This window comes from Triturus cristatus, chromosome 2_1 (assembly GCF_964204655.1).
Source record: "Triturus cristatus chromosome 2_1, aTriCri1.1, whole genome shotgun sequence".
NCBI classification, from domain to species: Eukaryota; Metazoa; Chordata; class Amphibia; order Caudata; family Salamandridae; genus Triturus; species Triturus cristatus.
The window spans coordinates 484200048-484226451 of NC_140581.1; the positions used below are offsets into that span (position 1 = coordinate 484200048).

At 45.2% G+C, this 26404-nt stretch overlaps 1 protein-coding gene across 7 annotated transcripts in view; it reads right to left on the reverse strand.

Moving 5' to 3' along the window:
* The window catches only part of ARHGEF28 (Rho guanine nucleotide exchange factor 28), a 1067585-nt gene that overhangs the window by 345807 nt on the left and 695374 nt on the right, over window positions 1-26404 (reverse strand). For 2 of the 7 annotated variants that reach the window (XM_085632331.1, XM_085632330.1), the window contains exon 1: window positions 19706-20007. The exons of 4 other annotated variants lie outside the window; for them this stretch is intronic. In XM_085632331.1, coding sequence (XP_085488457.1) covers window positions 19706-19790 — 85 coding nt within the window. In that variant the 5' untranslated portion in view covers window positions 19791-20007. Of the gene's footprint in view, window positions 1-19705; window positions 20008-26404 lie in introns of those variants that run through there. One more of the 7 variants, XM_085632329.1, reaches the window with a different exon arrangement.

The following is a 26404-nucleotide window of genomic DNA, read 5'->3' on the forward strand; positions in this document are numbered from 1 at the left end:
TTAAGATAGTTAGCCTTAATGTCAGAGGCCTTAACTCCCTGCAGAAGAAGCAGGGTATACTGAGCTTCTTAAAATCTGCGGCTTACTGCAAGAAACACACCTCCTGTTTAGAGATCAGTATAGAACGACCATTCATCAATTTCCATAGCAGTTTTTTCCTATGTAGACACCAACTCTGTGGGGTGGTGATACCTTACCCGAGGTCATTTTTAACATAGAGGATATACACTGATACCTCACTGGCCACCTGCAACAGTACATCCCGATTATTTGGAGAGAGATATTAGATGTATTCATAGAAAAGGCAAAAGTAATAATGTGCCAGACACAAATTGAAACTGAGCAAAGCCCTGAGGCCTAAAGACTTCACTGGAGCATTCTAAAAAAAGATTCTGCCCCGATTTCACCCACGATGACCAAATGGTAAAATTATTTTGCCAACACATGAGAAATGGCCAATTCCGTGAAAGTCGCTGTAGTCATCATACCATATCCAGGGAAGGACTGGGAGGCCTGCACATCATACAGGCCAATCTCCTCATTAATTAATATCAATGCCAAAATATTGATAAGCATCCTGGCAACTAGACTTGGGAGTGAGGGGACAATACCAGGCCATATACATATGGACCAATCAGGGCTCATTCTCGAATGACAATGTGATGACAACACCACAAAAATACTACACATAGTAGAATGAGCAGAAAAGAGATGTAAGATCTTACTCTTCCTATCCCTAGATGCCGAAAAGGCTTTTGATCAAGTAGACTGGGGATGGATGAGATTAGTCCTCAGGAAATTGGGCTTGGTGACCACTTTTTACCTTCTGTGCTAGCAGGTTAGGAACCCCCAAGGGCGAGCATTAGAGTTAATAGAACAACTTCATCATTTCCCATGGAGCGGGAGACGAGACAGGGATGCCCCTTATATCCCTTATTCTTGGCTCTGACACCTGGACCCCTGGCTAATGCCATACAAGTAAGAGGTGAGATTAACAGGGCATCAGTGGGCCGCAATGAATATAAGCAGACAATGTTTGGAGGCAATATCGTGGAAACAATCCGTGTCCCAGTGTATACAATAGGGCCACTACTAGGAGAGGTGGAGAAATTGCATCACCTATCTGGATTTAAAATGAATATAGAAAAAAGTGAAATGTTGCTACTTCATCTCTTACAAAACCAAGGTCCGGAATTAGAGAAAATCCTTCCAATTACATAGGGCTTCAACTCGATTTCCTATTTGGGAATTAAGATATGTCTCTCAATAGATCAAATAATAACTACCAAATACTCAACATTAGTCAGAGATATCAAATCAGATCTAGGGGAATGGAACCTCCAACACTTTTCTTGGCTTGGTAGAATAGCCATTATTAGGAGGAATGTCCTCCCTAGAATACTATACTGTTTCCAAACAAGTCCACTGAGGCCTAAATACCTACTTCACCACCACTAGGCAATTATTTATGAATAAATATGGTCCAATATAAATTCATGAATCACATGAAAATGTGTTCTATTGATCACCTGATAGCCACTGTACCAACATGGCAAATCCCCAGGATACACAGAAAACATAGAGGCTTCGGACAATATTAATTTTCCACAACACAGACCACCCTAAAAGCATGGGATGCAGTAGTAGTTAAGAAAGGGCTTACGGCATTTCCCTTGACATTTACATGTATATGTTTCATCCCAGATTTCCAGCCAGCCCTGAGGAAACCTACATTCACAAAGTGGAGGGACAATAGATCCACCGTGGGGGATCTTTGTTTGAAAATGGAAAGATGTAATCTTTTGTAGAAATATCAGCTCCCGGAAACGGAATGGTATGCATATGTCTAAGTCAGAAAGCTGAACACCATTGGAGAAATGAACTACGGGAGTGCAAACAAACAAACAAATAATCTCCTATATATATATATATATATATATATATATATATATATATATATATATATATATATAAAGTCCAAAAGGTGCTGGCGTGCGCGTAGCTCCAGACCGAGAGGGCATGCCGGTGACCAGTGCCTGCTCCTGGTTTAAACATACAGTCCAATCCTCACTCCACACGAAGAAAGAGGCCGACATATGCTGGGGTGCACAAAAAGGATTTATTCCAATTTTGACGAAAAGCAAAAAGAGCTGCAAATGTTCAGAAACGCTTGGCAGACGCGTTTCAGCCGGTAAGCTTTCATCAGTGCCAGTTTCTAAACAGAGCGTCTCACCTGCGGATCATTTGATGTCCTGTGACGCCTCTCATTGGCTGAATGTTCCAGCCCCGCCTCTGTTGAAAAAAGGGGATGTTGCTTCTCATGCTTCTCTGAGTCCGGGTGCATGCTGGTCAACGTAGTCTAATGCGGGAGTCCGTAAGAGTGAGGGACTTCCAAACACCAAGTGGTGTCCCAACGTTGTTGGCTTTCAGGTCACGTTAACCCTCAGCATCTCGGAACCAAGTTAAAGATGTAGAAAAGGAAACCTGATTTTGTGTCCCCTGCAGCCAATGCTGCATCCTCTCTCCCAATGCAGAACACAGTGCTGTTGTATCCGCACAGGGGGGCGACGCGCTGTACTAAATACAAAGTCCAAAAGGTGCTGGCGTGCGCGTAGCTCCAGACCGAGAGGGCATGCCGGTGACCAGTTCCGAGATGCTGAGGGTTAACGTGACCTGAAAGCCAACAACGTTGGGACACCACTTGGTGTTTGGAAGTCCCTCACTCTTACGGACTCCCGCATTAGACTACGTTGACCAGCATGCACCCGGACTCAGAGAAGCATGAGAAGCAACATCCCCTTTTTTCAACAGAGGCGGGGCTGGAACATTCAGCCAATGAGAGGCGTCACAGGACATCAAATGATCCGCAGGTGAGACGCTCTGTTTAGAAACTGGCACTGATGAAAGCTTACCGGCTGAAACGCGTCTGCCAAGCGTTTCTGAACATTTGCAGCTCTTTTTGCTTTTCGTCAAAATTGGAATAAATCCTTTTTGTGCACCCCAGCATATGTCGGCCTCTTTCTTCGTGTGGAGTGAGGATTGGACTGTATATATATATATATATATATATATATATATATATATATATATATATATATATATTACCTACTGGCGGTCGCCAGTAGGTAGTTATAGTTAGGACCCCTTTTCCATAGGAAAACCTCAACATTCTATTTTGAATAACTTTGGCGCCGGTCGATGAATCCTCGCGAATTTCTCAAAATAGGTGGGGCGCTACGCTCCGCTCCTACCCTGAAAGTCTCGGGGGGATTCGTCAAGCGGGGGCTGAGATAAAAGGGGGGTCCCAAAACGCGTTTTCCCATGCATTTTTCCATAGGACCTTTAGAACGAGCTACAGCCCGAACGGCTGAACAGAATTACTAGAAATTTGGCAGAGAGGTAGTCCCTAGGTCAAGGAAGTGCCTTTTGTAGGTTTGGTGTAAATCTGTTCAGTAGATTCTGAGAAAATAGCCTTTAAATCAATATATATATCTGAGCCCGCTTACGGTACGCTTACCGTACGCTTACCGTAATAGATCTTAGTAAACATTCGAATCGGCCGAAACCAGGAAGCGGCGTCCGCCATTTTGTCTCTCGCATTGAGAGTTATTTCTCAAACTTGATGCCCAAAAACATGTTACGGGGCATTTTTGACAACTCCCTCCCACACAGTCATGTTGAGGGAGTCCCCAAACATCCCCCAAGAGCAAAAACGGTTTTATTTTTTTTTCGGCAATTTCGCCGAGTACGCTTACCGTACGCTTACCGTAAGCGTACGGTAAAAAAAAAAAAAAAAAAAAAACACTATCCACACTTACCCCACCCCCTGTGCTTTTGGTGGCCAGAGGCCACCAAATGTACAGGGCTTATTAATAGGTAAAAAAAACTAAATTTTGGCAACATGAAATTATAAAATCGAAATAAAAAAAACACTATCCACATTGACCCCACCCCCTGTGCTTTTGGTGGCCGAAGGCCACCAAATGTACAGGGCTTATTAAAGTTGATAAAAACCGTGCACGGAACGAACTGCGTTAAGTGGGCGCGCACGCCTCGAATGGCGTAAAGTAACTTAGCATTTAAAAAACCGTACAAATTCACTGAAAAAACCATAGGTTTCACACACGTTATAGTTAGGAATTAGCATTTAAAAAACCTTGCAAATTCACTGAAAAAACCATAGGTTTCACACATGTTATAGTTAGCGGAAATTTTACTGATAAAAAACCAGTGAAATTGCCCCGTTATAGTTAGTGCTGGCAACTATAACTCACGCGACCGCAATCTTCTGCTGATGACATATGTGTCTTTATGAAAAAAAAATATTTGTAATATATGTATAGCTAAAAATGTATGGAAGAAGACATGGGCAAATAAGTGTCTAAATACAGTATTAGCATCAGCAGAGGATTGCGGTCGCGTGAGTTATAGTTGCCAGCACTAACTATAACGGGGCAATTTCACTGGTTTTTTATCAGTAAAATTTCCGCTAACTATAACATGTGTGAAACCTATGGTTTTTTCAGTGAATATATATATATATTTCGACTTGACTCGCAACCTAAGACGAAGACACCAGCACAAACCAAATGGGGAAAAGAAAAAGGTCAGTTCCTATTGGATAAAGATTACATGACAAGACATACATCTTAGCGAAATGCTGTCAAGTAAAAGAAACCCAACAAACTATTACACTATTGGGAAAAAAACAGCTCATAAATTGGGAAAATGGGACAGGTGAAGTGATTGCATGGGCTACCATGAATGTGGTGCATGAGGCACACTGGCACCTTCTCTTGCACTGTTGCAAACTAGAGAGATATTATGATCAGATAATACAGGAACTGAAGTGGTCATTTGAAACATACATACTGAGGGACCCCAGTAAATTACTACTGGACATACCACACCCAAGGAAGCTGTCCTACTGATCGTTACATAGTAAACAACTCACTGTGGCTCTAACAGTCGCTGTTCAAGCCATTTTGGTGAAATGGAACAGAATACAGTGCCCTTAGTTGAGGACTGGCTTAATAAGCTATGGTACACCCAAGCTATGAAAAGATTACTCAGGAACTAGTTCAGGACCATATGACATAACATCAATTGTGCACCTTACATCACTATACTCTAGGGACTGTTGGGAAGGAGTTGTATGTTATCACTAAAGCTAATTGACGCTCCTTGCCAGACATTTGTTATAGACAATTATATAAGTGACAAAAACTAATAAAACAGATTTGATACTGGAATGGAAATGTTAATAAGCTTCACAGTATTGCAGAGGTAGCAAAATGTACATTTTTGAGCTGTAAAGATGAGCAGAGAGTTCGCACCTGCCAACCCTGGAGTTCCTGAAATGATGCTCGTGGCATGGTTGCTGGGTGACAGAACGCCTGGTCATCAGTTGCTTCAGGTAATTGCCAGAGAGAATGGTGGGTAAAATTGTTCACATTTCAAAACCCCTTGGGCTAGACCATCCATGAGATAGCTCATCGGAAAGTTCAGTTTCTCAAAAGTACATAATTAGCAGGAAAAAACAAACGGCCACAGTTTTGACCTCTGCTATTCTCTGGTTGATGTCCATGAGTGGTTCTGGGTATAGCAGGTACTGAGAAGGGGAAAGACGCTGATGGAGATAAGATCTAAACAGAAGTGAGACAACATACAAAATGTTGAGGTGCAATGTTGGATGTACACTCACACATGTGTCATCACAGGACATGTGCAATTGACAAGAGAGGAGCTTAATGACAGTCCAGGATGTTGATTTGTGCTATATGCCAGTTACAAACAACAGTAAGCTGTGGAGTAATTGTTCTCAGTGATAAAACTTGACAGCATCACTCTACAACTTGTCAGCTATGCCAGGCCTCAATACTCCAAATAGTCAACTCCTGCAGCTTCAGAAAGAGCCTCTCTGATAAAACAAACCAAATAACCATGCTCCGCAAAGTAAAAGCTTTTCTTCCTGAAGCAAGCTTCATACAGCCATGTAAGCCCTGGGTGTGTCTCACCTCGATGAAGGGAATGCCATGCTGTCTGGCACCTAGGAATAATCAAGTGGTCCACTGCAGAGAATCCCTTATGCCACTGCCTGACTAACAAAAAGCCCCTCCACGCTCCACTTGTTCCCGCTACCATCCCACATTACCTGCAAGATAGATCTGCTATATCACCTACAAACTGGTAAATTTGAACACTCCACTATATCCGGAAAGTTAGATCAGTATGTCAACCACATATAACACCAGAAACATTAAATGGTTTGAGACAAAAAACACATGAAGGATAGGACAAGATTCCAGGTCTTCTCTTGCTATGCTCCTAGTATCTGGCGATACTCCCTCACATAGGTCTGGCATGCTTCTTCACTTCTGCAATTCAGGGAACAACTGAAGACCACCTCATTCACGTGTAACCCTTTGGACAATGGACCTCACTGGAAAAAACCCTTCTTCTCCCTGAACCGACATCCACACCCCCTCCTCTATACCACTTCCTTCTAAATAAATCCCCTACATGCAGAGGCTTCATGCTGAAAATGATGACAACTAAACTGCTGTTGATGATTGTCTATACCCGAACAGGGCTCCACACGTAGTAGTGAGTAGGGGTGGGGGGACCTCACGGAGTTTCACTCAGCGGAATTCCCCGGAGTTACATTAAACCTCTGCAAGATTCCACGGAGTTTCGCGAACAGGTGGAATTAGGCACGTTGCGCTGCTCATGCTGATTCTTAGTGCCAGGAGCTCGTTCTGTGTTGAAAGATAAGTGCGAACAGCACATCGTGGCGCACCAGAGAATGCTGCTTCTCGAGTTGATTTTGTTGCCACTTAAGTAGATTTTTTACTCCAGCATTAGCTTTCTGACCTTTAATGGCTGTGGCCACCCGCGTTGGGGTAATCTCGCTGGGTGCCCTCCTAGAGACCGAAAATCGCACTAGGGTATGCCAAATCTTGCCCGTGCTTGCTAACTGCCATGGTTGGCGGAATTTGGCCAGAACTCTGCGTTACGAGGCCAAAACTCCACCAACTCTGCAGGCTGAGGAGAATGTATCACCCACTCCTAGTAGTGAGGCATATTCACAACAAATAGACTAGCATCGAAAACAGTTTTTCAAATGCACAATAGCTTGAGCATGAAAGGTCAAAGAAAAAACTGTAATTTCAAGTTTATTGCATATGACACAGAAAATGGTACTCTGGTTAAAACTTTACACAATCTCCATGTTTTAAAAATACGTTTAACAGCCATCAAGATATCTGTGAGCATTGTTTTATGGCACACACACTGTACGTAGAGGATGAAGCAGAAAAAGAAGAAGAAGAACAACAACTCCTTTGTAAGGCAATGCTTGTCTTTCTATTTCTCCCTATTTCTTTTAGAAAATGTTATCCTCAGTGTATGGAATGTTCCAATGGGATTATCAACCTTCTACCTCAGGCTACACCGGTTGTTAAAGACCCTTTCTCTCGCTTTTGTTACAGGCATAATAATCCTCAGAAGAGAGCGGGTCTTTAACAACAGTGTGAGTGCTGGTCAGTGGGCTGCACTGCTATCTTAATATTATTGTCGTTTATATTATTGCCTGTTTTATATAGTGCTTATACCAAACAGTTGCCCGTCCACTGTCAACAACAGTTGCTACTGTTGTCCAATGCACTAGTAGAAAGCAAATGGACTCCATGAAGTATAGTGAATAAAGTACCCCAAATATTGTATAATGATAATACATGTTTATGAGTGCTTAATTGCGTACATCGTCTTCATAAGTGTACAGAATCGCATTTTTGTGTAAGACGCTACGATCAGAATGGTGGACATGGCCGAATGTCTCACCTGTATCTGACTATCCTGCAGTGTTATTGTGACAGCTGTGTGCATGTTACCTCAGTCAGCACTGCTGACTCCACACAAACAGCAGCAGCAGAGGGCCCGAGTGTGTATGGATCACTTCACTTCCCTCCTAAAACTCATACTTCTGCAAGCTATCAAGAAGGCCGATTACAGACTCTTGTCAATAAGTAACGCGAGAGCAGAGCGTCATGTTCCCGGGGCCCTCATGCGTGCGGGGTTTAATGGCTGCCTGGAATAAATGGGACGCTAGTGTTGCACCTCAGGCAGAAAAAGGCCTGAAACACAAAATGTTCGGAGCCTTTTCTGGTGAACTAGGACTACTGTGTCAGCCAAATGAAAACGCGCTTGTTTCATCCTCTAGCACACGGTCTCGAAAGGGCGGTACCTTTCTCATCTTTCACTGTCTGCTGGGGTCAACCTTCAGGGCCACCCGCATACGCCGCGCGCCCATGCGCCTCTCCCCAAGGTAATGCAAGAAGTCCTTCATATATTTACAGGCACTGATGGGAGTGGAGGTCGGATGGTGTGTGGTTTCAGGGCTTGAGTCATAAAACATTATAATCATTTAAATTGGGCTTAAGAGTGCAAAAAGTTGCATTTGTGGTCAGAATTTCCAAATCCTAATTTAAAGAATCAACATTTGCACATTACTCTAGCCACATAATCACCTCAGTACTTGGGGAAACCTTTTAGTGTCTCAGACACTGGTATTGTAGTTGGATAACTGGCCCAGAGCAGGCCCCTTTTATTGCCAGGGTCACCTGACCGGTGACACCTGTGGTGGGTGGGTGTTCAGTGTGTCTTACAACATGCTGGAACACTAGACTGCTGATCAGACGATCACTACATTCCTCCCAAACTTTAATAAAGGTCAAAAACAAAGAAGTCCGAACCTGTGGGAGAGAACACAAATTACAAACTAAATATAAGTCAGTGATAATGACTTCCACGTAGTCTCTTCGCTGATGGCCAACTGCCGGCGATGGTATTCTTGCAGCCGGGACCACTCTGTCTCCTTGGCACGATGTCCCGGTGCTCTATGGAGGTGCTCGTTTGGACTTGCACTGTGGAAGTGTACTTTACAGTCTCCTTCTTCCTGTACTGCCGTCAGTGAAAAGTGTAGATGGAATGATGGTGGCCCATTGGTGTTTTACTTTCCGCTGTACAGTCCTGGTAGAGGTGTTTTCTCCAACTGCTGGTTGTCTTCTAACAGGATTCACAGTTGCAGGATATCCCATTCATGGATACCCCTCTCTCTTGGGTGTCCCCTCTCACTGGACGACCCGGAGGCCCTTTGCTGCCAGGCTTCCACTGGAACGGTGGACTGCCGCCTTGTCGCTAATACCGCGTTGGAGGAGTCGCTACGGGTCCTCTCTCCGTGTCCGAAGCTCCACCTGAAAAGGGTGCTGTTGGCACTTGGTCCTTCGCGCGCTACCTCTGTTCTCCCAGGATCTCCAGAGCAAGCTTCAACAGTCCATCTCTCGTTTCGGGACCCGCTGCCACCGGTGTCCCTGAGGCCTCTGCCCCTAGGATATCCACGGTCCTATGTCCGTTCCATCCCAGAGGTGGTTGTTACCAACGGACCGGCCTGCTCGCCTCTGTCGTCCCGGGTGACCTTCGGGTTTGCACATAGACGTGTACTCCCAGTGGTGCTGATGTTTTCCAGGTACTGTGTTCGGATGTCCATGCACCTTCTCACTTTCCTCTTCGGGTGTTCCCCTTCCGGTGTGTGTTGTGTTGATCTGTCACGCACACCTCTTTGCTCTTTTCCTTTCCTCTTCGGGTGTTCCCCTTCTGGTGTGTGTTGTGTTGATCTGTCACGCACACCTCTTTGCTCTTCTCCTTTCCTCTCTTCTTCCTTCGTCGCGGCGTCGTGCCACTCAGGATCTGTCTTTCTTTTCCTTTCTTTGCGACGCGGTCCGGTCTTCTCGCTTTCTTGCTCGTCCTTACCAGGCTTCTCCGTGTAGCATGCACTCTCTGGTCTTGTCCCAACACTAGGACACAATCTTTCTTTCACTCTGTGACTGGACCGGTCGTCGCGGCCTTCTTTCTCACGATTTCTTCTGATTTCAAAGTGATGTTGTTGGCCCTCTCGTCCGTCTGTTTCTGGTTCTCTTCGCGGACCTCTCCTGGGGTCCTCTTCATCGACGTCCCCTCGGTCTTCCTCTTCGCTCCCTCTCTGACCACTTGACAGGTCACTGTGCTCTCGGACCTCTTGTAGGTCTGCATCCTCCTTGCGACCATCTGATGGGTCGGCTTCTTCCTTGCGACCATCTGGATGGTCGGCATCTTCCTTGCGACCATCTGGTTGGTTGGCTTCTCCCTTGCGACCATCTGGTTGGTCGGCTTCTCCCTTGCGACCAACTGGCTGGTCGGCTTCTTTTCTTCACTGGCGACCATCTGGCTGGTCGGCTTCATTTCCCTTTCCCGGGTCTTCGTGCTTCTGGTGGTTCGCGCAACCACCTCTTCTTCTCCGCACTCACGTTGCTGTAGCGCGCTTCTGATGGCGCTCTTCCATTACCTCACTGGGTGCACTCGCTGCACGTTCCTCTACCTCCTTTGTTCCTGGAGCAGTGTCTGCTGTTCTTGCACGTCCTCGCACTTGCCTGGTGCTGAGTTCTAGAACCACCGTTGGTTCGTGTGATGGCGCTCCTGTCTCTTCCTTGCTGCTGCAGCGACAACCTGTGGCCACCAGGTACCGCTGCGCTTTCTGCCTCACCTTGGTTTAATGCTTCTTCACCCTTTGTGTTTGGAGGCAGACACTTTCCAGCCGGGGTGTCTCTCTCTCAATCAACCCCTCTCTGGGGTCACAGCAGCCAGGCACTGTCTCTGTGCATGCTCTCCTGTCACTCTGTCCCTGTTGTGCATTCATGTACTCATGATGCTTCCCTGCACCCTCTAAACGCAGTGCCTTAGGTGCATGCCTTGCTGCTTTCTCTTCTCCCTGTGCATGGCATTCTTGGGGTTTGTCTGACACCTTAGTCACTGCCCCTTCGCGTTCTTGTATTAATCATTGTCTCTGCTTTCCTATGTCTTGCTGCTCTGGCAGACTCCACTATGCTCCATACAAATGTGGTTCTCTATGAGGGCTACTGGTGCAGTACTGCAGAACGGCCACTAGATGGCACTGTTCGCGCTACCGTTGAAAGTTCGGCAGCTTCCACGCTGCAGGCTGTGGTCACATCTTCCTTTAAGGGGCCAGATACCAGTCTTGTCTGCACTCTGCTGTGTGTATGGGTGGGGGCGCTAGGGCCTTCACACCTCTCTTCAGGATTGCCCTCAGACTTCCCCGGTGTCTTGCTCCTCGACCCGACGGCTGCCCCACGCCACAGCAGGTGAGCAAAACATCTTTTCTATTTCCAGTGGGGTGGGGAGGGGTGAGATTCGCAGGCTCCCTCGGCGTTTCTGCACCTCCCGTATGCTTCCTTTCCGTCCGTGCAGGGAGGGAGGGTGACACACTGCACCTTCAGTGCACAGTGGAGGGGCACCTCTTCCCCCTCCAGACATCTCCCTTCAATGCCTTAACGGCGCTCTCCCTTATTTGCGGCCGCATGGGGCATCTCGCGATCTTCGCGCTTCTCCCCTCTTCACTTCAGTGAGCCTCTTGCACCGCCTCTGAGCGGCCGCCGGCCACCCGCTGTTACCACCTCGCTCTCCCCGCCCGCAGCAGATTCTCAGTTCACACGCTGCCCGGGGCGGGGGGGAGTTGGTGCTGCTGCCGGCACATGCTTGCTCGGCAGTCGAGACATTTAACAATTCTGGCGCTTCTCAGACCAGCCACGGGTGGCATGCACTCTCCTCTCCGCTTCCCCTCCCACCCGTAGCAGCTTCATCTAGTTCCTACGCTGCGCGGGTGGGGGTTAGGGCCGCTGCTGTTAACTGCGGGGCCTCACACGGGTCAGTGTTCGCTTTTGGCCATAGAGGCGGGGTGGGCTCCCGTGGCCTCCTAGCGCTCGGGGTTACTTCTTTTGTAGTGCGCAGCCCCGCGTCACCGTCCCGATACACGGGCTCACCTCTGGCCGGCGGGTCATCTCAACGCGGGTGGGCTCCGCTGGTTCTTCACATGCCCACCGACTGTTGGGGCGTACAGCACTTCGTCGCGGGGGGAAAACGCAATCTCCGCAGACACTTAAGGAGCTACCTCAGGACTTTATTTCACGCATTGTTCGAGTGGTGACAACACTGTTACCAGGGAGCCGGCTTATCAAGGCGGGGCTGCCATATGTTCAGTCTCAGACACGGAATTGTCTACGTGACTTGACTTTTTACATTACTTGAGACATACCCGAACTCCGATTGCTTTGGGTTCCTCTTCTGTCTTTAAACTTGAAATACCGAAGATTTTTTCAGTCATCACCTAAGGTTTATTCATACGATGCTAGGACTTTCAACGTAACTAGGGTAGCCTGGTCTCGTATATACTCTGGACACCTGACATCCCTAGGATCATTCTGACTTACTTTGATCTGTGTTATTGCCTTGATAAAGTCTGCGTACATATTGTGGAACAAGACGAAACACGTGTTGGCCTGACCTTAATTATTTGCTGCTGGGAAACTCTCTACTAAAGAATAAAAAGAAGACAAATATACAATACTAGCGGACATTTTTACTGATAACACAAGCATTCGTGACTCTGTATTGTGGGCGAAGATCGCCAAATGTAAATGTGACAGGGAGTGCTATTGTTGAATAATGTTTTCCTAGATTACAGAAGGGGCCGAACTAGTGTCCGTAGCCCACCCTTTAATACAAAGCATGTTCTCTAGCACAAAAGGTGATGCAAACGCCCACTGGTCTCCCAGCCACTATAGTATGCCAACTGCTGGAGATGGTTGTCAATCATCAGGAAGTCAGAAAGCTCTGCAGTGTAGTAGGACATCTGTGTACAGTCTGCAGCCATTTTACATTTTTAGTGAATCCGTTCCTTAATGATTCCCTGTTCATCAACACCATTGAAAGGGCTTCTTTGTAAAGAAATAATCACTGACACGCTCAGAAAGAACACCAAGATCGGCAGTGCTTGAATTAAACGTATTAAAAGTTTATTTGATGATTTGGGGCAGTGTTTTTAAATGGAAATGTTGCTTTATATATATACCAAACTGTCCTGTTTAGCAATAATTTTCTACATTGCTACTTTCAGGCAGTCTCTGAAGAGTGCAGACTACTGACAAACGTCGTCGACTTGCTCCTTGTATTATACTCTCAGGATATTCGCAGAACTAATGATGCAGTTAGGAAATAGGATGGTATGCCTCCCATGTGTAGCTGCTACACCACACTGGGAACTGACAGATCCTCAGACAAAGGGTTACACCTGTTATATGATACTGAGATTATGACTGGTAGGGACCGCAAGAGTCTACATATATGTTGATTAATTCATCACTCATGTACAATGCCATTTGAATCAACATATGGGTGAGTTTTCACGAAAGGACTTTCCAAGACTAAGCAGCTCGGATGGGTAAAGCAGATTTCCTGTCACAGAATCTTAATGTGTTGTTTCTAGCTTTAAACAAATAACATGTGTATAACTAGTTATCACCTTGCTACTGCCTATTATTACCCCCATCCAGACGACCTTCATATTTTCATTGCATTTGGCCAACAATTTTGGAATAAGGCACTCGAATAAGACTCTTTACACAATATCAGGTCATCTGCAGTGTCGGTCATCCCAAATGATTCAAATGCAAATGAGGCCCTTCAAGCTTGGTGCAATTAAACTTTAGTGGCCTGAAAAGCTCATTGGTCCTCTTAAAACCGTAACACCAAAACCAAATGTTTGGTGCTCAGAAGTTACCAGCACTCCTCCCTCCCCCACCACCACAAATGGATGAAGTGATTCAAAGGTTCAGATAAACCACTGTACATCTCCTGTGTACTTGAGGGAGCCGCACATGGTTGCTAACCACTGGTCATCAGCCCAAAGAGCCAACTCACACCAAGAACATATCCTGCCGGCCACTAGGGAAGAGTAATCTGACATCAACCCACCTCATCCTACAGAAAGTCATGTCACTAGTGATACCTGTGAATAAGTGACAAACAGATGCAAATAAAAGGTATAGTCAGAAAATGTAATTTGATTCTCTATAGGCAAACTTACTTAAGAAAGAAGCTGGTGTTTTTACATACAGCGACTAACATACTCCAATTAACTGAACTGGTAAGATGAAAAATGGCTCAAAACCGAGAACAGTGTCAGAAATGCGTTCAGTATTTGGATGAGGCATAAAGGACAAAAGAAACAAAGGAAGACTCCTCCAAAACTTTGCGCTTATAAAAAAGAAAAGGTAGCCATCAGTAACCAAACTCATGGAACATATTCCAAAAAAGTGTGCCTAATGGATGCTTGGGTTTCAATCAGTGAGGCATCAGAAACCTGTCAACATCTCTATACTGTGTGAAAGGCTTGTAAGAACTGTTTTATTATAAGAAAAATAGACTAAAACTTCTTGTAAGCATAAGGAAACAGTGCTTTCTTCATTTTCAACCACATGCATGTGCATCTTTCCTTCACTTGTACTTCATTTTCTCTACACTCTTTCCTTGGCAGCTCTAATGACACTAAATCGAGAATATGAGATTTAAAATACACATTTATTTTGAAGCTTGAAATGGAACTAAACCTTCCTACATTACAAGGGCATTAACAGAAGTTGACACACTAGCATTTTATGAGAACCATATGGCATTGGGCGGTAAATCTTCACTGTGGCCTACGTCCACATTCAAATCTAAAAAAGAATGATAATTCTAATGACCTCAAATGGGCTAGCAAATCAACATGGTGCCAGGAGCGACACATATTACTCTGCTGGTCGGGTGGATGATGCAGGTGTGCATGGACCACTTAAAGACGGGATAAGCCAGGATGGAAATGGTGTTTAAATCACAGCAAACTACCTTGTTCCTTTGACATGGAGAGGACTACCCAACTGCCTTACTAGACTAATGCCCAGTCTGCCAACTGTAATTCATTTTTAAGCAGTGATCACCGTGAATGCTACAGTGAACATGAGTGAATCCAAGGCATCACAAGATTATTGGTCAAATTCACAAAGATATTTCCACACAAGTGTCAATTCAATGTACAAAAATGACACAAATTTACTTCTGCACAAGACAGGAGTAAATCTGTTTTTCTGTTTTTACAGTGCGAAAGGATGTTGGCTGAGAAGGGGAAGCTGATCTATCCCTGCAAAAATAATTTTCCTGCAGAGAAATAAAAAGGCCATTTACCGTCAATGCACTGAAGAATGAGGGAATTATCACGTGCTACATTTCTGAAAGTGGATATGTTTATGCATGGGGTATTACTGGGAAGCTGCAACAATCACAGCTTTCCAGGTGTACGCCTGGCATCCTTTATGAATTGTAAGAACGCTGGAAACTTGTTCCTAACATAAGAGCATCTCTACACAGCAATGTTGCAACTTTCTTTGTAAATTGGGCCATATGTTGACATTTGACTACGTCATTGACTAATTTAAACTTAAACAGTACAAGAATTAGTGTGTGTTCAGGCAATATTGGTGAAATCGAAACTGGCATGAAACTGAATTTCGTTTTCAGTGGGGTTGGTGACAGTGGGCAAAAGGGGCCTTCTGCTGCTGATTAGCCCCTAGCCACAGTTAGTGAGTGGCAAGCTGGCTCCATTCTAAACCACTGCATCACGTGGCTCTGAAAAACTCAATTCAATTCACCGAAAAGTGGACCATCAACTTTAACAGACACAAGATAATGTGGGTTCATGAGATGGGCCGGTCGTGCCTGTAAAACTCCAACAAGGCTACCCTGGTCCTGGAAGAGCAGTTTGCTTCTGAGCGCTACTGTATATTGCAAATAGAAGCATTTTGAATAAATGTAAGCGCTGTCAGAGTCCCTTTCCTTTCTCTGCCGCTTTAGGGGTTCACACTATGATGCATCTGTACAAAACTTTTTAAATTATTAAACTGTGTGCGCTGCAAGTGCACAGCATGATTACAGTAAGTTACTGACAAGGACTAAAGTCTTACATCAAACAACCCAATTCGACTTTCAATGTGTTATGTTTTTTACAATAGATAATTCGCTTCTATAGGCCCCTTATGCTGCATAATGCTTCACTGCATCGACTCCTCGTCATCCAGGAACTGGAACCTTTCACACACCATTATAAATGACAATTCAAAGTCCAATTCTTCCCGCGGATTCTCTGCCTTCCTCTCTAGGAAGCACAGCACCAGGTCAGTGCAATCCATAGATGTGACTGTATTAGTGGGAGATTCTCTTAGTTTCTGAATTTACTTTTTGTTTAAACTTGTGAACAGATAAATCACTTTTTTGGTTTACAACCAACACAAATAGGATTCTACAAACGTTCGTCTTTGTTTAAATGTACTGCCTGAAACAACAAGCACTGGCAAATCCAACAGGCTTTGCCCATAAGGCCCATATATAATAGCTTCTTAGCGATGCTGTACAGCACCCCCGATGTTATGCAGCATGGCAAAAGATGAGATTGTAAAAAAGCCTGTACTGGCTGCATCATTTCGTAGGCATGTGCACCATGCATGCTACATGAAGGGTGTGGGTGGGAGGAAGCAGCATGGACCGCAAGGGTGAGGGAAGAAACAAGGAGAGCGTGGGAGAAAGCAACATGGAGGTCAGGGGGAGGAAGCAACATAGAGAGTGAGGGAGAAGTACATACACAGGTAAGAGTGAGCAACGTGGAGCTGTGGGAGAAGCACACATATGAGAAACCAAAGTTATGGGAAAGCAGCACACAAGGGTGAGTGTAACACAGAGGGGGGCAGAGGAGAAGCACTGGGAGTGAGACAAGAACTCCAATCATCGAGGTGGAAGAGACGTATAAGCTAGACCGCTGGAAAACACATGCACGCTCATGGAGCACTTACCAAAAAGAAAGTAGTGGCTAAAGATTAAGCAGTGGAAGGACACTGGTAATGAGGCCATGATCCGGGGAGAAACAAACATAAGAAGATGGGAAGCTCATACAAGCTAACGAATAAAAAAGCAAGAAATGAAAACAACAAAAAAACTAACCAATGGTAAGAAATGAGTGGGCACTAAGCTCACTGTAAGCTGAAAAGTGGTCATTTCACAAATAGAAAGCTCGCATTGTCTGGTAGGTGAAACCTAAAAACGTTCCTTTCTCCCGTGAATAAACCGAGTAGAGAACTGGTGGGTTGTTCGAGCTGCCTAGCAGGCATGCTCAGACTGCAGTCTGTCAAGGGGCTCGGAGCTTTGCTGTCTGACCTTGCTTTGTGGGTGTCACTCACGCGATCTCTGTCCTTGCCACTTTCTGAAACAGCTGCATTGGCAGATTACATACATTGATACTATAGCATATCTTCCTTTGTCCTTTTCTCCTCTCATTTTCCCTCCCGCTCTCTTGTTTCTGTTCCTGACTGTTCATTCTAAGTTGCTGGTGTGTTTCAGCTTGTGCGCAATGTCTCTTGTCTGTGTATTACTTGCACAATGGTTTATTTATAGCAATGACTTTCATTTTTTGGGTTCTTGTATTTCAGGGCTATAAAGAGTCGGATTAAAGTGTGACGTGATGCAGGAGACAGTTTTGCAATCTTTGTCAGATGTATGGGTCCCTCGGCTGTGGGAAAAAAGTAAATGTCCTCACTGAGACAAAGTATGTATGTGCAATGACTGACCACAGTGAGTTGTACTTAGTGTGTGGTGCTCCCACCGCCTGCAGGGCGCATGAAAGACCGCCCTGAAATGAAATGTTGTGGAATAAGCGGCATATAAATGCAATTACAATACAATACAAAGAGTGTCTGAAAGAGAAGACTGAAGGAAAGAAGTGATGTGTATGGATTGGGTTTCTTAAGGCCTCGTGGTCTGTCCCTGCCAAGGACATTCCATAGATTTCCATTATGACTCAACAACTGGCTTAGACTGTGCTGGAATCCGTGCTTAGGAAAAAAAGGTTTATTCTTTTTAAAACTAACTAAATTAATGATTGAGAGAGAAGCGAGGATAAAACCAGGACATATGCATTCCTAGAGGTGTTCCACTTCGTATTGTAATGAAAGGGTCCGCAATGAAAATAATGCAGTTGGTTTGCACTGAATAGTGCTTGTTGCACTAGTCTCACACATGGGACACAATCCCATGAAAATGCAGTTATGTGAAAGCTGCATGGTTATATTGCCAGCAGGGAGTTGCCAAGCTGAAATCTTTTTTGTCATGCCAATATCCGGTAATTTTCACAAGAACTGTGCTTAATGTCAGGCGGTTACCTCTGCAGATGAGTTACCATCTGAAGATCTGGACTTGCACACACCCTTCAGTTGTTGTGAAAAGAAAAAAGATCACCTACACCCACCTAATTTCAATCTAGTGAAGAAAACACCATTAAAGTCAACTCGCCAGAAAGCACCTCATCCATTCTCAGGGGCACCCAGTCCTGGCGAGTAAATATTGTCAGGTTGCGGAGAAAAACTATGCCAGGATGTCAATGAACCTGCATGACTGACAGCTAGACTAGTGACGAGGATCTACCTGTTACAGCACTTGTGTAATCAAAACAGCACCCCCCGAATACCAGACATCAGCAACAGGAACTAGCAGCATCCTAACCACAGCTCACAGTTAGTAGACAGGTTGCCTTTTTACCTTGAAAAGGGAGAGCAAAAATATCGACCTTTCAAAATTTTGTGGTCAAAATATAAACTACCAGAAAACTGAAAAATAGAGAAAGGTAAGAATAGATTTACTCTTGTTAAGTCCACAAGTATGTACTTTGATGACATATATAATTTAAAGACACATGCGTGTAGAGTTAAGAATAGTAAATCAATACTTGCCTTTATCCACATCCCGTTACTATATTCTGGCCACAATATTTTGGCAGGACAGTAAATAAATGTCAATATCCTGGAAGTAAACCTTCTCCGACCTTGTTGCCTGTTCTATCGAGGGACTATAACATGAGCATGGCCTGCCCAGCTAGCTAGTAACACAAAATGGTTTGAGAGAAGATGGCTCCACTCTCAAAGCACAGCCCTTAAATCTGCCTTTCCTTGATTTAGGCTCCGGCAATGATTTCACGTTATCCTGAGGAAACCCTACTCCTCGGTTCAGCCGTCGGCCTCACTGCACCCTCTAAGACTTCTAAACAGAGCCTAGCTGCGGTGACCTTCTTTGCCCTTCACCCTAGAACGCCTCCTCTTCCACACGTTCAACACGTGCTCTAAACAGAAGTATGAGCATAGCGTCATTGATTTGATCACATTGTGAAACTCCACTATATATCGAGGTACTGTTTGTAACTCTGTGCCTTCGTCGCGCAACAGCACCTTCGCACAATCTCACTTTTTTGTAATCCATTAGATCTGCCCATCAAGCTCTGTACCGCTAATATCTTGCTGTATAACAGTCAAATACAATTAATATATGTGTGTGTATGTGTACATTAGTGTGTGCGTATTTTTACCTAGAAGCTTATAAACATTTTCTAAATAAATTAAGCTCAATTAAAACAAGACGCTCTATAAGCGTATGGCAATCTAATGTATTAACATCATCCTGTCAGCATGAAATGACGCACCGGAAAGCGCCTTTTGGTTACAGGTCTCGCGCCGTCGCTGTCACCACAGGGCTCCTGTGACGAGGCGCTGAATATGGATCCATCCGCCAGTCCCCGCGCAGAGCGCCGCTGTCTGCACCGCGCTCCGGACAGGACAGGGTTTGAGAAACTATCTCCGAAATCAGGCAAGTGAAAGCGCGCAACGGACCGCGGGGGATAGGAGGCGACGTTAATAACCTAAATATCGAAAACCGCAATGACGACAGCATCAATAACGGTGCCTACCTTTGATCGAGGTCCTCCGGCGAATCCTCATCTTGGGCAGCGAAGGCCACGAGTAGTTGAAAGGTGAATCCGAATCTGACTCCATTGTTTTCGGTTAAATAAACAGAGCGGGCTGCAGACACTCGAGCAGCACTTTGTTGTGTTCAAAAGCGAAGTCAAGTCGAAGTGTGATGTGAACTGAAGGCATGGAGCGGGCAGGGTCGGATCGCCCTCCCATGGGAGGGAGGGGAAGGCAGTAAATGTTTGCTCTCTTAGGCGTCCAGGCATGTAGACAGCTCGGGCTGTAAATATTAAGCCAGAATGGGGAAGGTGAAAAAAGAGGGAGAGAGAGAGGGCAGCCTTCAGAGCGGGGCTGCGGCGGGACCCACAGTGATTTTAAAGGTCAGACGGAGCCAAAGAATGATTAACCCACCTTTTAATTCCCACGTAAATGAGGCTGCTGGAGGTAAGCCCAGGCGGGAAGCACACCCCCGGGACATACCACTCTCGAGCCAAAATAATAACAGAGCGGGTATCTCAAGCTGCTGCCTGTCACACCGTAGGATGAGGGTGGTGGTAGATTAGTACCTGGGGACCTGAAACGGCTTCAAGACTCCTGCTCAGGTCCCAAGGTGTCAGATAAAAACGTGAACAACAACTGGTAAAGCAAGTGAATGTGGCTTTAAAGTGCTAACACATGGAAACGACATTTGTGCATCATAGTAAAGCTAGGCCTGTTAGCTGTGGCAGTGTTTGTGTATTGTGTCATTTTGTTCTGTATAGTGCAGGATTCAGTGAAATGGCTGCCACAGAACTTGACCACGGAATCAGTGCATATGAGGAGGGCAGTATATTTTGTGGGCTTTAGGTTAACAAATCGACGCATAGCGTTGACGTTTTCTTTTTCTCAATTGACCCAATGATTTGAAAGGGAAAAAACAGAAGCCTTGCTGGGCTCATCGACATGTAGTTATCTGCCAAACCTGACATCTGAGGCGTTATGTTATGTTTTGCAAAACTGTAGAACGAACTGTCACCCGCAGGGTATCCTGGAGCTGAGCAGGTGTGAGTCTAGCCAAACCTGGGGCCTGGTGGACTATTCAAAAAGCAGGTCTTCACAGCTACTTCTGGAATTAACGACGTAGGAAGGAGGGCCTTATGGGTAGTGGAAGTCGTTCCACAATGTATACAAATACACAGCAACAAACAGACTCCAATTAAGCAACCTTACCATGTCTCTGAGACACTATGTACACTTTAATAGATTACCAGAGAAAACCATTTTACTCAGTAAAGTGGTTCACCAACAGCCATCACAATGAAATAAGGATTCCTGCAGAATTCATTCGAAGCAGTTCTGCACTGAGATAAACAGTGGAGTAAATTTGTTTGACACCATTTTAGGTGCTTGCATTTTGCCTAATCAATATTCTGTAATGTTTTGCATCAGGTAAACATGAAGTTAATTTTTTCCCATTATTTTGGCAGCTTCCACTGCCAAGGACAGAGCAACCTGACTCTGTTCAAATAGCAAACTTGAGAATAATAACAATGCGCGCTGTGAAAGATGAGTTGAAACCATTTTTGCTAGCAGCAGATTTGTGGAGGCGAGAGGCTGCTGGTGTGGGGAGCTGAGCTCGAGAGCATGGATGAGGTGACCAGAGGCAGAGAGGCCAGCATTGCGGGACAATGCCTCTCACAATGATGGTTGGAGTGCAGGGACTGGGAGAGCTGTGGCCCCACAGAGAAGTCTGGACTCCTTTTCTATTTTTATTATGAATCAACTTCGCTTCATGCTTCCCACAGAGGCATGTAACTTAAGTGGCCATATTAGATGGTGGCAGGCATTACGTTTTTAACGTTCATCTGCGAAAATAAGAACTGTGATAAGAGTCTGGGATATGTTTGTTTGTTTTAAAGACTGCAATGTAAATATCTAATCTATTATAGAAACAATAGGAAAACAGTGTCTCAAATTGTGTGTTAAACATTATTAGTATGTTACATATGGGTTATGACTATCAGTATTTTGCTATATCTGTAGTCATCTTGTAGCAGCCCAAGAGGTTGGTGGTGCAGGGTGAGGAATTGTTGATAGCATGCGGCAAGATTTTGCTGTGATTTCAGCATGCCTTTCACATAGGTGGGAAGACATGCGCTCCTGACCTTAAGATACCCACCTGGAAGTCGCAAGAGATTTTGGCTTTTGCTGTCAATCTCCTACAGCTTCAAACATGGAAGCCATCTTATCCAAAGGGAAACAAGCAGTGGTTGTCAATTGAGGGCTGTTAAAGAGCTTCCCGTATGACAGAAGCAAGAGATTAAATGGGCCGGTAAGTCTTGCCGGAAAGAGAAAGAAGTCCGCTCCAATGTCTTGTAAGATTGTGCCTTTTGCTGTTGATTTCCCAAGACTTCATTTATGGAAGCTACCTTGGAAAGACTGATTTTGGTATTGAAAGCAAAAGAAACTGCTTAAAAGCAAAGAAATGCTTACTTTCTTACTTAAAGTTTGACCTAGATAAGTGTGTAAATGTACTATAACATTTGCTAGGTTGTAATTTTTAAAGAATCTGATAAAACTATTTTATGTAGCTGTTTTTACACGCAAAAAGATTCTCATTAAAAAACACATAACAGCTATTAAAGTGCATTTACATACATAGATCATAGTTCAAGTAAGCATGCCATTATAATGTAGGATCTATTACTTTTAGTAAGGGATGCCTTCTTTCCTAGATAGCTTCTGCATTCACACAATAGTCCCCGTTGAGGCTATTGTTCCTGAAAACACGTACCTCATGCACTGCAAAGCAAGGACCCCTTAGGAGGTCGAATGATAGACCAAACCAACAACTGCATGACAGCAAGAGAGAAATAATCCTCTGATGTCCCCTCAATTTATAGAGTAGCTATGGTAGCTAGATCTAAAATGAGGATAGAGTTCTGGTGGGAGAAACTGATACGATTAACGCTGGCTTTTGAAAACCAGTAGGCCTAGGATGGAAAAGTGACTCTATAACTTGACCATATTTTTTGATGTTGAGCAAATCACACTCTCCCTTCAGTTGTGCCAAACAGTGGAAGAGGCTAGAGGTTGAGTCACTTCACAATGGGCACTATAAAAGGTGATACATTATTTTAAGAGAGAGCAGAGGCCGCAGTGACACATTAGTAATCCTACTAATTGTATGCATACAGAACAAGCAATTATGTGTTGCTGGCTCGGTGTCCTCCAGATCCCTCTCAGTGTTCAGGGGCAGCTACAAGTAGAATCCAACTCACTTCAAGCTCAATCTCCCATCACGGATCTCACCTTGACATAGAAATACCAAAGTAGTAACTTAAATTTGGTACCAGTTACTGCTAGCTTACTAGGGAATGGAGCTAATAGGACTTGCTCCACATTGAAGGTTTGCTCTGGGGCAGAACGTAGATCAAACTGATTTCTTAAATATTTTTGCTATGCTTACATTGTACAAAATTCGGCACAGATATCTTTCTCGACTTTTCAAAAGATAAAAGAACGTTTGAGTGACAATCGATATGTTCCTTTTTATGATTAAAACGCACTTAATGTAGTTAGTAATCAAACTGCTTAATTATTAAAAACAAGTTATTTATAGATCAGAGAACATTTTACCACTGGGACACAGAGGGTATGTACATCTGAGATTTGCATCCCTGGGGCACCTCTGTCTTATAGAAGCGGGTAGATGTTTGTGTTCCACTAGTGAGCCTTTTAAGCCTGTGCAATGTAAAGGCAAAATTCCCTATCTTGCATGTTGGGCTTGGCATCTTAGAAATTATGCAACGCCTTTGACTTTCACTTTGTCATGTTACCAATGTGGGCGCACAACGAAGAGGCTATTGAGGGTGGGCACATTAATTGTGCCTTGCTTAGGAAGTGGCACACAATTGGTGTGCCCTTCTAGGGTTCAGGTATAAACCAGAAGCTTTCCAAGAGGTGGGTACCAACTCAGAAGACACCAATCTGCGGGAGGGCCCTGCACCTCCCTGTCCAGAGGCAAGCTGGGTCCAGCTGCAGTGGAGGACAGAACTGTGGTTAGAAAACAACCACCCCATCTTTCACTGCTACACTCACCATCGCAGATGCAGGCACTGAGTTTGCAACTGTGCTGAGAGTAAAAATGACTAAGAAAAGATTTTGCTGAAAAAAAGTGGAGTTTACGGTGGGTTCCTTGGTACAGATCCAATGTTTGTGTTATTTTCTTTAACTAGATTTTTATTTTAATGTTGTGAAATTTGCACAAACATATGACATCTCTAGGTTTGATTGGGAGAACTAATCCACCCCCTCCCCAACACCTCGCCTAGCCCAATCGCCTTAAAAAATGGTTCCGATGACAGCTGGGCATGTTTCCTGCGGGACACTTCTGGCGCGGAGACAGTTGCCCTGCGGGATTTATTGGGCTGGCACCTATGCAGCAGCACCGACCTACCCTCCAGCGGCGCACAATAGTCAGTGGTGACTGATTTACAGCAAACCCTCCATTCTTACACAGTCTCCCCCAACAACTCGCGGCCAATTAGTATTCAGCCCGGATCACGTGCCCCCTCCCAGAAACTTTACGGGAGGCAGAACTCAAGTCCTTCTCACTGGAGAAAATGTGGCTTTACAGGGTCTGGCGCAAAATAGCCTTCGCTGCTTCTCGCACAAACTTCAGAGTTTATTTGAACTGTTCTGGGATTGCGTGTGCGGTGTTTCGGTTTTCGGTTAATAGGGAGAACGGTGGCAGTTCAAATATTCCTTATAGGGGCCAGGAAGATGGCATTTCGGATCGTTAACATTCCTTCAATTATCGCCTTAAGTGTTGAGGACTACACTGGCAGCTCTGTAGCGCCCCGAAATGACTTCCTGGCGCTGTATTTGTTGACTGGAAATCGTAAAATAGTAAGCAAATCTCTGCCAATACCCACCGAGGCGCTGAAGCACAAATCCTTCTTCTAAACTTAGTAATGAGTCTGCAAGGATGCAGACATAAGTTCAAGTAGCTGCTGTCTTAATGTTGCAAATGTGGCGCATACATCTTTAGTGTCATAGTGCCGGCAGCCAGTGTCATTACAGGTGAAAGCAACATAGTACTCCCTTGCTGAGTTACCACTGCACACCCTTGTCCCATAAGTGAGACAACACACCTGAAATGCACCAGCCGCTGCATAAGTAGTCCAAAGATGGCGGTCAGGTTTATCTTTGATTTCTGCAAATTCGATCACCTTTCCAGTGCCCGTCGCCTTCGCCACTGGCATCTAGCGGAACAGCGCATTATCGATAAGGTCATGTTCTTTGCTCTTCTGGTGTTATAGAAGGCAGGTACACCACTAATCGTCCAAGTTCCTTACACTCCATCGCACTTTTTTTCACTTTGGCTCTCCCTGTTGCAGCCGATACGGAGTAGGAGGTAGTTTTTTTCTGTTCTGGACCCTCACTTGGGAGCTCAAAAAGAACAATTGATGGACAGAATGCAGAACAATGTCATACATTCACCCCAGTACAGAGATCTGGGCCAGTATCCATCGTTTTTTAGCTTACCATGCCATTGCAGTTTGGACCCAGCCATATGCAAATCAGTCTTGACCCTGCGCCCAATGGGAACAGTCCAGCCCAAATTGCCAGCATTGTCCTCCCTGGACTGGAAACAAGCATCCTATGACCGGTTTCGGAGTTTAACCCCTCATCAGCCAGGATAGCTTGTCTCCAGTGGCATGGAGAGCACGAGACCCACATATGGGCATACCCATCCCACTCGGGGTGACAAATGCAAAAAGAACAATTGATGGACAGAATGCAGAACAATGTCATACATTCACCCCAGTACGGAGATCTGGGCTTAAATCCATCGTTTTTTTGCTCACCATGCCATTCCAGTTTGGACCCAGCCATATGCAAATGAGTCTTGACCCTGCGCCCAATGGGAACAGTCCAGCCAGAACTGCCAGGCCAGGTCCTCCCGAGACTGGAAACAAGCATCCTAGGACTGGTTTCGGAGTTTCACCCCTCCTCAGCCAGGATAGCTTGACTCCAGTGGCATGGAGAGCACGGGACCCACGACTGGGCATACCCGTCCCACTCGGGATGACAAATGCAAAACAAGCATTTGCAATGCAATAGGTCTCGCATTTATAAGAGTTTGAGCTATTGGCATTGTAAAATTACAATGCCTTTTATTTATGTTTTGGTTTTAAAACAAATAAAAGGCATTGTCATTTACAATGTGAGTAGCATAAACTCGCATAAAAGCAGTGTGGAGTGCAGCAGTGTGCGGCGTGCAGCAGTGTGCGGCGTGCAGCAGTGTGTGGCTTGCAGCAGTGTGTGGCTTGCAGCAGTGTGAGGCGTGCAGCAGTGTGAGGCGTGCAGCAGTGTGCGGCGTGCAGCAGTGTGTGGCGTGCAGCAGTGTGTGGCGTGCAGCAGTGTTTCGTGTAGCAGTGTGAGGCATGCAGCACTGTGTGGCATGCAGCGGCGTGCAGCAGTGTGCTGCGTGCAGCAGTGTTGTGCAGCATGCAGCAGTGAGTAATGCAGCAGTGTGCAGCAGTGTGTGGTGTGCAGCAGTGTGCGGCGTGCAGCAGTGTGTGGCGTGCAGCAGTGTGTGGCGTGCAACAGTGTTTCGTGTAGCATTGTGCGACGTGCGGCAGTGTGTGGCGTGCAGCAGTGTGTTGCGTGCAGCAGTGTGTGGCGTGCAGCAGTGTTTCATGTAGCAGTGT